Source organism: Sebastes umbrosus, chromosome 19 (genome assembly GCF_015220745.1).
Source record: "Sebastes umbrosus isolate fSebUmb1 chromosome 19, fSebUmb1.pri, whole genome shotgun sequence".
Lineage (NCBI taxonomy): Eukaryota > Metazoa > Chordata > Actinopteri > Perciformes > Sebastidae > Sebastes > Sebastes umbrosus.
In genome coordinates, this window is record NC_051287.1 from 6114746 (window position 1) to 6128055 (window position 13310).

General features: G+C 36.5%; 2 protein-coding genes across 2 annotated transcripts in view; both read left to right on the forward strand.

The window, feature by feature from the left end:
• The first annotated feature begins 658 nt into the window (after positions 1-658).
• Positions 659-7506, forward strand: sptlc1 (serine palmitoyltransferase, long chain base subunit 1). The gene is made up of 15 exons (XM_037752418.1): positions 659-768; positions 2451-2558; positions 2656-2750; positions 2846-2939; positions 3037-3109; positions 3412-3544; positions 3845-3974; positions 4153-4242; positions 4478-4585; positions 5060-5155; positions 5753-5849; positions 6038-6092; positions 6233-6350; positions 6784-6857; positions 7072-7506. The coding sequence occupies exons 1-15, from the start codon at positions 715-717 to the stop codon at positions 7163-7165; spliced, it is 1419 nt and encodes a 472-aa protein (XP_037608346.1). The 5' UTR covers positions 659-714; the 3' UTR covers positions 7166-7506.
• Positions 7507-9184: 1678 nt separating this feature from the next.
• The window catches only part of ror2 (receptor tyrosine kinase-like orphan receptor 2), a 42530-nt gene continuing 38404 nt past the window's right edge, over positions 9185-13310 (forward strand). Inside the window, exon 1 of the mRNA XM_037753765.1 lies at positions 9185-9532. Coding sequence (XP_037609693.1) covers positions 9469-9532 — 64 coding nt within the window. The 5' untranslated portion in view covers positions 9185-9468. The remainder of the gene's footprint in view (positions 9533-13310) is intronic.

Sequence of the window (13310 nt, forward strand, 5' to 3'; positions counted from 1 at the left end):
TTGCTTTATACTATAATTTGCTCAAAATAAAAATAAATAAAAAATTATGTTGTAAATTTTACATTTTTTTTTTTACTTTTAAAAAATATAATAAACTAGCTACTGGTTGTTTTGTGTAATTCTTATATACACATATATATATAATATACATATATATATATATATATGTATATAATATATATATATATATATATTGTATATATATATATATATATATATATACAACAAAACTAAATATTTACATATATATGTAAATATTTAGTTTTGTTGTACAGTTAAATATAATTTCATTGCTTTATACTATAATTTGCTCAAGATAAAAATAAATAAAAAATGATGTTGTAAATTTTTTAATTTTTTTTTACTTTTATCAAATATAATAAACTAGCTACTGGTTCTTTTGTGTAATTCTTATTTTATATATATATATATATATATATATATATATATAGAGAGAGAGATATACAACAAAACTAAATATTTACATATATGTAAATATTTAGTTTTGTTGTACAGTTAAATATAATTTCATTGATTTATATTATATATATATATTTTTTTTTGTAATATACGTATATACTTTATTTATTTATGGTACATTACTTAACTTTTACTGCAAGTTTCAAACGTTGCCCAAGCCGTTTTAACATTTACTACTTTCTTGAGGACCATAAATGCAGCATTTCTGATGACGTCACAGAGGGGAGATTAAACATGGCGTCCGGGCAGCAATGGGTGTTGGTGGAAATGGTGCAAGCATTTTATGAGGTAAAGTTTCTCCTCTCTGCTGCTCTCTTGATAGAAAATGACGTTTACAAATATATTCCTCGAATGTTTAGCTACTCGTTGATGTTTTTAGTTTCTGTCTGAGGCTGTTTATTATAAAGTTGTGAGTCAGGAAGTACCCGAGTCTTTAGAGAAGGAGGTTGACTTCATGTTGACACAGTCTGACAGCCAATCAGCTGCTTGTCGGTTAACTGCTCTCTACTGTTACAACCAGTCAGAGGAGAGGAACAGCAACAAGGAAGTCCTCTGTAGATAGTTACACAACTAGAAAACATTACTGAAACTACAAGGTTTGATTAACTATGAATATATACATAGAATAGAATAGAAAGCTTTATTGTCATTGTATTAAATACAGAGATTCACAGTTTGCCACTTCTGGTTCAGTGCTTTTAAAACAAATACTTGACAAGACTAAACGAGGCAGATAAAACATATAACAGGTAAAACACACACAGCTATAAAGCAAATAAAACAGGTAAATAACAGGTAATAAAACAGGTAAAACAGGTGATAAATAAATATAAACAGAAGTGTTACACTAGAAATATAAAATAGATTCAAGAGTTTTATTTGCCATTTATACCTCTAAGCACATTGGAACTCTGAGTAAGCTTTAAGAAAAGAAAAAAGGTAGAAAAGGCACAAGGTAATTACAGTACAAAATAAGTAGCACATTCAACTCAACACAATAAATAAATAAATAATTATAAAACATAAAACGCCCTCAGTGTAGTCAATAAATAAACTAAACTACCCTCTGCATAAGAAACAATACCTCAGAATGCAAATACACACTATATATGCTCCATGACCATGTTAAAAGAACTTGTAACTCTCAAAGATATTTAAAAAAAGAAATAATTAATATATTTCAGACAATTACACAGTGAAAGGCAGCTTATTGTACAGCATTACAGTCCATTCAGTTCAGGTGTACTGTGTGTCAATGTAAACAGAGGTAATTGCACTTGTAAAATAAGTAGAGTAGATGTAATAAATAAAATGTAAACAAAGGTAGTTGCACTTGAGGTATATATTGCATCAAGGATATATTGCACAGACAAATGTATTTCACATTCAGTGTATTAATATTGCACAGATTTATTGTTTGTACATCTGCACAACTGGTATTTTAAGAACATGTCCTGTTTGATAGTAACACTTTTATAGCTTTAGACTTTAGGGGTCAGCAACCTTTACTATCAAAAGAGCCATTTTACATGTAGGTAAATAAAAAATATATATATATCTGTATGGAGCTGCAAAACATTTGAGCATTGTGTATGTAACACAGTTTATAGTCTAAGTATATAGTATATAAGTCTAATGCAGTGAGGGCCAAAATACAAATGTATTTAAGGAGAAAAACATCCGAGATTTCGAGAAAAAAAGTCATAATATTACGAAAATAAAATCATAACTTTACAAGAAAAAAAGTCATAACATTATGAGAATAAAGTCATACTTTACGAGAAAAAAAGTCGTAATGTTACGAGAATAAAGTCGTAACTTTATGAGAAAAAAAGTCTTAATATTACGAGAAAAAAGTCATACTTTGCGAGAAAAAAAGTCGTAATATTACGAGATAAAGTTAAAACTTTATGAGAAAAAAAGTTGTAACATAACAAAATAATCTTCATGTCCCTCCCTGTCCTCCTCAGGCTCCTGCTTATCACCTGATTCTGGAGGGGATCCTCATACTGTGGATCATCAGACTTCTCTTCTCGAAGACCTACAAACTCCACGAGACCTATAAACTGACAGAGAAGGTAAACTAAAGCAGCACAGTGCAGAGAAAAACAAACCGCAGTAGTGTTTGTGTGTGTATGTGTCACCAAACAGCTGTCATGTGGTTCCATGTTGCAGGAAAAGGAGGACCTAATTGAGGAGTGGCAGCCAGATCCCCTCGTTCCTCCCGTTTCCAAAGACCATCCCTCCCTCAATTATGATGTTGTCACGGGGTAAAACACACAGACCACCCCTCCCCTTACTGCTTTTAAAGATTATCTGAAGCTAAGGATCCAAACTGAACTGAATGCACTGTTTTCCATTACAGGCCTCCCAGCCACAAAATCATAATCAATGGAAAAGAGTGCATTAACTTTGCATCATTTAACTTCCTGGGTCTCCTCGACAATGAGCGGGTTAAGGTCAGTTTATTTATTATTTACGCCATTACTACCTTCATTTTGACGTGCTGCCGGTGGGCATCAGTGTACAATTGGAACTTTTTCTCCTCCATTACAGCAAAAAGCGTTGGCATCACTGAAGAAATATGGTGTTGGTACATGCGGTCCAAGAGGCTTCTATGGAACTTTTGGTGAGAGAAAGAATCTTCTATTAACATTCATCCACTATCTGACATCCCAATGATTCAATAGACTGTAAGCAAACACAGAGGCTGTTACCATAAGTCTGGTCATAGAGTCACCTGTGGTGCACCGCTACAGAATCACAAGTAATACACATTATTAATAATACAAATTCACCATGAAATGTTGAGAAGTTAAGAAGTAGAGCTGCTGATTGATGAAACAAAGCCGGCGTAACGGCGGATCTTCTTTGCGGATGTATTGTGAAATTAACAGTAAACTCTGGTGTAACTTCTTGTTACTCCCCCAGATGTTCACCTGGAGCTGGAGAGTCGTCTGGCCAAATTCATGAAAACAGAAGAGGCCATCATCTACTCGTATGGCTTTGCAACCATTGCTAGTGCGATCCCTGCCTACTCCAAGAGAGGGGACATCATCTTTGTGTAAGTACGATCTCCTGCTACCGTGAATAGAGCAACATTAAACCAGGAATCAGTGATCACACTTAACTTGCATGTTTTTCTTTTTGTGCATATTGTTGTAGCATTGATTGCTCCACTGTAATTGTTGTGCATATGACAAGTGAAGACTTGAAACTACATTTACTGTCAGGCTTAGTTCCTCAAAGGTTCAGCACAGAAAACCACATCTGCTATCTGCTGAAGCCTGTATATGCTTCTATATGTAAGCTTGTTGGATTTGTGTTCCATAGCTTAGTGTTTTGTCCTTGGTTGTGTGTTCAGGGATGAAGCAGCCTGCTTCTCCATCCAGAAGGGTCTTCAAGCGTCCCGCAGCTTCATCAAATACTTCAAGCATAACGACATGGAGGATCTGGAGAGGATGCTCAAGGAGCAGGAGCTGGAGGACCAGAAGGTTAGTACATAGGGGGGTGGGTGTCACAATTTGCCTTGTGTAGCCCAGAGTGTTTGAACTGCAAATAGTATTTTTATTATAATCCTGTTTTCACACTGATTTTTTTAATGAATGTCATAGGTCTTGCCGTCTTTCTAGTCAAAGTCGTATATACTAACATACATTGTTTCTGCTGCAGAATCCTCGCAAAGCTCGAGTGACCCGGAAGTTCATTCTAGTGGAGGGGCTGTACATCAATACTGCAGACATCTGTCCTCTCCCTGAACTGGTAAAAAGAAAAGCTGCTAATTATCCTCCACAATAAACCTAATGTCCTTGATTCATAAACTGGCCAGGCTTATTATCCCTCAACAAATTCCTTGTATGTATGTACTTGGCAAATAAAACTGATTCTGATTACTCCAAACATGGAGAATGTATCTTACATGGCATGATCACTCCAGGTCATATTTCTTGATGCTTCTGCTCTTATTGCCCATTGATTGTGTTGTTATCACCTCCAGGTGAAGCTGAAGTACAAGTACAAGGTGCGGATCTTTCTGGAGGAGAGCATGTCTTTTGGTGTGTTGGGAGAACACGGCCGCGGAGTCACAGAACACTTTGGGGTCAATGTGAGTACACTCAACTTTACATAAAGAAATGCTGTATATTGGCACAGTAAGAGGCTAAAATGTAAGACTAGTTTGTTGGGAGCCTTGCCCTGTCAAACCAGTGGGACAGTAGCCGCTCTCAAAAAGCTAAAACATAAAACAATGTATTTTATCCCTTCTTGTGTTTTCATTTTTTGTTGATGCTAGGATCTCAGCCTCATGCCTACACCTGCATGCCTTCCTCTGGTGTGCTGATAAAATTCATTGTTTCCGATAATGATTTATTATAAGAAGTATATTATAATAAATTTAGTTTGATACACTTTTCCAATAAACAAAACAAAAATGACTAATATGATATGGGGATCCAGAGTACACTTGATCAGTCTCTCAAATCTGAAAAACATTTTGGCGTATCCAAAAGTGCGTATCCATTGTGTGTGTGTGTATGTATTTGTATGTGTGTGTGATAATAACCATTTCTTCAATATGCAGATCGATGACATTGACCTGATCAGTGCCAACATGGAGAACGCTGTGGCCTCCATCGGCGGCTTCTGCTGCGGACGCTCCTTTGTCATCGACCACCAGGTAAAATACAACAAGATCTTATTGATACAAGTTGAATAAATAACGAGCCCCCATTTTGTCATGAACTGACTCACACTTCAGACTAATGTTTTTTCCCCAGCTGCTTTTCTGCACGACATCTGTAACTATTGCATATAATTGTGCACGGATTCCTCATATTTTCCCTGGATGGCATCTCGATTTTTTGGTCTATTTCTTTTTAATATGGTACAGGGAGTGGTCTCGAGTCTTTTTAAGAAGTATCCAAAAACCAGATTTAATGAGGTGTGAACAGCTTCAAGCAGACAACAAAGCCACTTGTAAAGCCAGAGTTACACGGAAATGTCTTTTAAAATGTTGACGTCCTGCTTCCAGAGTCCAGACTTTACTCCAGAATAGCCGTTCACTGACAGTAAAACCAGACTAATGAAATAAAGCTGGTAGATGACTGTCCACGTGGACTGAATGCAGTTATGTTTTTTTTTTTCTATTTTAATTTAGGTCCATTTGTAGGTGTTTTTTACTTCTATTAAAATATTCAGTTTCAGTGTTAGAATAATAATCCTAATGACATACGCTGTGATTCAGTAAAAAGTCTCTCTCTCTGGTGTTTTACAGCGTCTGTCAGGCCAGGGCTACTGTTTCTCTGCCTCCCTGCCTCCCATGCTGGCTGCTGCTGCCATCGAGGCCCTGAACATCATGGAGGAGGATCCAGGTAGCGGCTGCTTTCTCCTCTCTCTCTCTCTCCACCTTTTTCATTTTGAGGGCATTTGATTCTTTACTTTAGACAAGCAGCTGTTCTAGACGGAGGACTTTCCATTTCTAATTCCCGCTGATTAGAAGTATATTTGTAATCAGAAGCAGTTCTGTCCACTCATCCATCTATCCTCATCTGTTTTTCAGATATTTTCACTGTCCTGAGGGAAAAGTGCAAACATGTTTACAAGGCTTTACAAGGGTAAGTTCACCTGCACTGGGTTGATTAGTCTGTCACTGTGGGTTGAGTAAAGACCTATTTATTTGTGAATGTATCTAAAATAGAGCTGTCAATCGATGAAAATATTTTAAATGATTTTTGTTTTTCTTGGTGTATGACAGAACTCCAGGTCTGAAGTTAGTCGGAGTACAGTTCGCCCCGGCTCTTCACTTACAGCTGGAGACGAGTTCAGGCTCCAGAGACTCCGACATGCAGCTGCTTCGCTCCATCGTAGATTATGTGAGTCCTCTATGGCTGATTACATCAAACTCCACGCACACACCATGATATTTAACTTTTATTTCTCGTCTGAAACCTCTGTTTCTATTAACATACACAGAGGTTCCTATAATGAGAAACTGTTCAGGAGTCCAGATGTAACGTCACAATATCAAGTTTGAAACTGCTGATTCTGACGAGGCTCCTCATAAGAATTACAGCTTTGTCACATTTTTTATACCATTAATATTATAAGTGAAGCAACAAGACATTTATTGTCGCTTTTAATCGGAACTATTTTATGCTCCAAATTCTATATTTGAGGATTATTTTTTAACCATATTTCAAAGTTCTCTAACAACCAACTGTAGTTCAAATGGTGAAACATAATTTAGTGTTAAACTACAGATTTTTATGAAGTGGCTCATAGTAGTTTTCATGTTTTCCATCTCAGTGTATGGAGAGACGCGTGGCTCTGACCCTCGCTCGTTACCTGGAAAAAGAGGAGCGTTTCCTCCCCGCACCCAGGTAAGGGAATCTGCTGTACTATGTAGTTGATATGTATAATTGTACTTTTTTCCCAACAAATTCCTCCTGTTTGAGTAACATTTGCTTAAGTTTGCAACCAACTAGTTTATGCTTTCTTACAATAGAAATGATCAAAATGTTTAAATGGATCCATTTGTGTGAATGACGTTAGCCTTGAACACTAGCTGACTGCTCCACCTGTGTGTGTCCTCAGCATCAGAGTGGTAGTCACCGTCGAACAGACGGAGGAGGACATCCAGAAGGCCGTGTGTTGTATCCAAGAAGCGGCTTCAGCTGTCCTCAAATGACAATGTCGTGTTTGTCGCTGCTGAAACGAAGCAGACGTCACTGGATTACTTTAGCAGCAGTCCACTCAGTTGGACTGGATAGGACGTCCCTGTGAGGGGAACACTTCCGACCACAGACTGTGAGCCCTGAACACTGTAAGTGTCATGAGGATAATTACTGATAAATACACATTATATTTTATATCTGTCTCTAAAGGATAACTTTGCTATTTTGCAACCCTATTTTCCCATGTTTTTGTGTCTAAGTGATTAATGAGGACAACAATTTTTTTAAATTGGTCCAGTATTGAGGGAGAACGCTGCAGCCGCCAGCCACTAAACAAGCTGTAATGTAATCATTTGGGGCAACTCTTCAGTTTACGTCCACTAAAAGTGCTTGTTTTTGCCACTGACAGGCTCAGATTGTTTTTATAAGTGTCTTACAACATTATGGAAAGAACCCTACAGAGAAATGAAACCTTTTTCTTACCTTTCACTTTCCATTTGTTATTGTGTCTTGTGACTTGTTGCCGGAAAGCAACAGTGCAACGGCCCCAAATGACCAGCTCGTTTAGCGGCTGGCGGCTGCAGCGTTCTCCCTCGATACTGAACCCCAACAAGTGTTTAATCATTTAGACACAAAAACATGGGGAAATAGGGTCCAGGTTGAAAAATACCGTGTTATCCTTTAATTCTTTGCCTCTCTCTTTGTTCTCACTCATCATGTGTCATAATCGTACTACATGTTGTATATTGTTATGAATGTTAGAGTGGGGCTTCAACAGACGATAATGGCCCCCAGTCACTAATAAAGAAAAACGACTGCGGTGAGAATTAGACTTGATCTCCACAGACCGAATGTACTTGTTGCTTTTCATGTACTGACCAAAGAGGAGACATTGTTCTTATTGTTTTTTTAATATTTTTGCAGTCGACTTGTACATTAACTGTACGTGAGGATTTTATATGCCACAATTAGACACTGAGTTTTACACCTTGATTTTTGTTTTCTTTTTCTTTGCTTTTTATTCAAAGTTACTTCTCTTTTGTTAAGTCATTGCATTTTGACCACTTTATTTTTATGAAATGTAAATATATCTGATTTAAATTGAGTCATGGTGTGTGTGTGTTTTTTTGTGGAATTACCTTGAATTCAAGACTTGCAAAATTTTGTTTTAAATTGACTAACACATTTGTGATTCATGGCGTAATTCAAATGGGAAAGATATACATAATATAATATATATATATATATATAGATATAAATATATCTATATATATATATCACATCAGGCATCAACCTCAATGAGAGAGGACAACGTTAATGTTGCACAGGTGAGCATTCAAATTAAATTCGTTTTTAAGTTTTGTCCTTATCTTATAGTTAATGGTGAGGACAATTTAGCATGTTTGTGGTAGAGAAGCGTTCAGAAATGTAATGAGGCTTACTGAAATTGGATTCACGGTCTTTGCAAATGCAAAAATGAAATTTAATGTTTAACTTGTTTAAGTTTAGTTGACAAGAAAAATGTAAAGTTACAAGCTAAAATGAAACAAAAAAATGTAATTAAATGTTCTATTACTTTAAGGTTAGATGACAAGAAAAAAGTAAAGTTATAAGCTAAAATGTAATAAAATGTTTTACTACTTTAAGTTTAGTTGACAAGGAAAATGTAAAGTTACAAGATAAAGATTTATACAAAAATTAAATAAAATGTTCTACTATTTTAAGGTCAGAAATGTAAAGTTACAAGCTAAAATGTAATAAAATGTTTTACTACTTTACGTTTAATTGACAAGAACAATGTTAAGTTACAAGCTAAAAGTGAAACACAAAATTAAATAAAATGTTCAACTATTTTAAGGTCAGCTGACAAGAAAAATGTAAAGTAACAAGCTAAAAATGGATGCAAAATGCAATGCAAAAATGAAATGAAGTGCACACAATCCAAACTAAATCTCTAGATGGAGCCCTTTACACAAACGTTACCTGCACGTTACCGAGTGCGCGTAGCCAACGCGCGTGCGTCCGCTCCAGTTTTCCCAAACTCGCTCGTTTCACCGCGAGGACACAGAGGAGAGAGAGAGAAAGAGAGAGAGGCCAGTCTGGATCAACAGCTCGGCCATCGAAGGTCTCACACACAAGAGATGAACGCATCTCTCTCCAGCTCCTCCATGTCTGACTCCTGGACAGAGCGCTTTCTCTCCACTAACCTGGAAAACTAAGAAGAAGAAGAAGAAGGAGAAGAAAAGCTCCAGCAGAAGAAGACCAGCTCACTAAAACTGGATGCAATTATCATTTGTTGAGAGTGAAAACTGTCGCTATGACCACCTTCCTGAAGAGTTTGCTCTGGATGCTTTTCTTGTTTCCAAACCTGAGATGTGAAGGTAAGTCCTCTTTCATACTGCAAACTGCTTAAAAGACACAATTACGCATTAAAACTCAACATGTAGTCCAGTCAACAAGCAGCATTTACGCACATTTTACGCACATTTTGCAGCTGTGAAAGTTGGGGAAAAGAGCTTTGGGCATTCATGTGTTTTCTCCTTTTCTCTGAGACACAATAGATGGAGCATTTTCTCTCTTTGGCTTGTTCTTGTTTTAGTTTCAGTAAAAAAAAAAAGTTCAGAGTTGTATCAGCTCCATTAGAGCTGGAGATTGCACATCCCAGCTGCAAAAAAAAGTTCCTTTTAAGTTCCTTTAAAGAAGTTTCTAAAACTTTTTTTTTTTGCTCAAAGTCTTTTTATTGGTATTCTGTACAAAATCCAATAAATAATTGTATAAATAAAATAAAATTATACCCCCCCCCCATCCCTATAACAATATTACTGCACCATTAATTAAGCAGAGTTAATTTCATCAATAATTTAATTTATACATATAAATGAATTAAATTCGATAGCAACATAAATTAAACATATTCCAAAAAAAAGGAAAGGACCAAAAAAACCCGAAAAATAAGTAAATTAAAAATAATAATAATAAATAAAATTAAATAAGTAACTTTATGTTTAGTTGACAAAAAAATTGTAAAGTAAGAAGCTAAACATGTATACAAAAATGAAATAAAATGGTCTTCTACTTTAAGTTTAGTTGACAAGAAAAATGTAAAGTTAAAAGCTAAAAATTAAATAAAATGTTTTACTACTAACAATATTACTGCACCATTAAATAAAACATATACAAAAAAGAAGAATAAAAAACCCAGAAAAATAAGTAAATTAAAAATAATAATAATAAATTAAAAAAAAACAACTAAGTATAAATTGTGAATTATATGTAATATGGGGTCAGCAGTTTTTCTATATAGATTAAAAAGGGTCTCCATATAGCATAACATTTCTGAGCACACCCTCTTGTAGTATAGCGAATCTTCTCCAATACCAAAGGATGTATGAGATCTTTAAACCACATCCTAAAGGTTGGAGTATACTTCTCCTTCCATTTAAGAAGTATAAGTCGTCTAGCCAAGAGAGCTATCATATTCTCTTCTAAAACTTGTAATCATTTATTTAAGATGGAGCTTGTTTGCCCTTAAAAGGCATTTGTTCACACACATTTCACCATGATGTTGCAGATGTTTGTGGTAGTTTTCAGGGGGAATGTGTGATGGTTTTGGTGGAGGTGGGGGTTTTCTCCCCCTATAAGTTTATGTGATCACTTAAACCCTCTTTGTCCTCTTTCAGCTTGTTGACATGTGTTCCTTGCAGCTCCTAGTCTTCATAGAAAAAGGTGCTTGTGTCAGACTCAAAGGGCCACTGTTTCCTTGTCATGTTAATTGAATGCATAGCTCGAGGTGATCTCTTGTCTTTGTCAGTCATGCTAATTCGTTTACTCCCCCTGTGGGGGGTGAGAGAGCTGGGGAGATTTCCTGTTTTCAGCTCTGGCTTCTTTGAGGACTCACCATTTGGTATGAAGTTAAAGGGGCATGGGAGGAGGTGGGGCGCAGGGTAGAGCTAAATGATTAGCTCCTTTAACCCCTTATTGGCTCTGCAAAGCAGCATTTCTTCATGTTATGACCTCACTGAGGACTGAAGAAGCAGTGCAGAAGGGCTCTGTGCCGAGTTGCCAAGTCTGCTTATAATAAGCGAATTTGGGCTTGTTTTCCTGAAGTCACTTACAAATATTGATAGTTACAGGTTGCGTTTTTTGGGCTTTGTTTCTAAAGTGTAGTTGCTTATTTGCGCTTGCTCCGGTCTCTCTCCTCTAAATCTGTCTAGTTTATCCTGTTGCAGGATCCATGCATCTAATTCTAGATCTAATCTTGTAAAATTACAAGTTAAAAATGGATGCAAAAATGACAGGAAACATTCAACTTTAAGTTTATAACAAAAAAAGCAAAGTTACAAGCTAAAAAGTGATGCAAAAATGATGTGAAACATTCAACTCTAAGTTCAAACAAGAAAAATGTAAAGTTACAGGTTAAAATGGATGCAAAAATTATGTGAAACCTTCAACTTTATAACTGGATAAATGGATGCAAAAATGCAATCTAATGCATGCAATCCATCCAATAAATTCATACATATATATGAAGTGATCACGTGGCTGCCTTTCTTTGTTATATTGTGGTAGGTACGGTCGCTTCTTTTGGGGGGGGTAGCTGCTGCTTTTGGGCTTGTTTCTATAGACCTGGTTGCTTGTTTCTCTCACAAGATCTGGCAACACTCGCTCTGTTCTTCAAAAGACAAGTTGAAATCAATGCAGTTGTTCTTCTAGAAGAAAAGGCAGCTCTTGTCCTTATATGGTAACTTATTTGATATTCATACATGAGTCAATGTGTCCATCATTTTGTGCATCCCCCTTGTCCTTTATAGGACAGCGTAGTGTATATTCATGATTGTGGAACATTGTTATAAATTAATTTGAAAATTGCACAGGTGAAATTAATATTTTCACGTGTGAATGTATGAAAACCCACACATCCCGGTATCCAGATTCATTTCACTTGTTAAATATTTTAAAGAGGACCTATAATGCATTTGTGCTTTTATGTTCCCCTTTAGTGTGTTATATAAAAAAAAATTTGCATGTAGAAAGTCTGCAAAGTCCACACCAAAGGGAGTTACTGTCCCCCAGAGAAACACTGCTCTTGAAATTGCTGCCTTTTCTTCTGTAATGTGATGATGTCACCAAGTAACACATTTGCATAACGGCTAGTTTTGCACGCCCTCTAAACAAAGCAAGTTGAGCGTAGCTGGAGCGGGGGTTGTAACCATGTTCTAGTAGAAGCCTGAAATACAGGTATGCACCTGAAAGTAAGCATAATAGGTCCTCTTTAATTTAACATACATACTTTTATATTTGAATTCAAGCCTGAATTCCTGTGGTATCTCTCTCCACACACCGCGGGTGAAGCAGTCTGTCACTGAAAGAGCTATTTAATAACGCACGGGGGGAAGCAGCGTCTCTTCTAGTCCATCGTCGGAACATTGAAGTTTAACCACGGCAGATCAGCGTCACTAACACCCGCCGCCGTCGCATCATAATTACGGATTCTCTTAATACCACAGTTGTCTTTTCCTCAGTCCTTCTGAATTCTCAATCACATCTTTCCTTGACCTCATGACGTTTTCCATCAAGGTCAAGGAAAAGTGGTTATGAGAAGACATTATGACGTCATTTTTTTGACTTTTCAGCCGCAGCCTTGGTTTTCCTGTCTTTAAGGCAGCTATTGGCTTCCATTCATTTAGCTATAAAAGTCAAGATGTAAACATGCCTGAGTTCGGTCATCTAGAGCAGCAGACATCTTGTCGGCTGTTACTGTTTCAAGTCTTTACAGGTTTGTTTTCATAGTGTAGTGAAGTGAAACTAATGGCTGCCTTGAAGGTAGAAAATACACTCTGAAAAAAATAAGGGCTCTGACGCAACAAGATAATGTCATTAACAACAAACCACATGCACGTATGAGCTGCGACGGCATGAGTGGTAACAGCTAGTGTCTGTGTTCCAATACAAAGAACGTGTTGGAAGGACAAACTGACCACTACCACCGTGAATCTGATGTAATTATTCTTTATCCGTCGTCATGTGCTATAGAAATACAAATTGAGAATGTGTCTGTCATCATTTAGCCTGCTGTCCTTGCTTGTGGAAGAAGAAAACAAAAGATGGTGTTAAAAAAAAGAGAGAAATAAAAACCGTCATTGGGTGAAATCACTTATT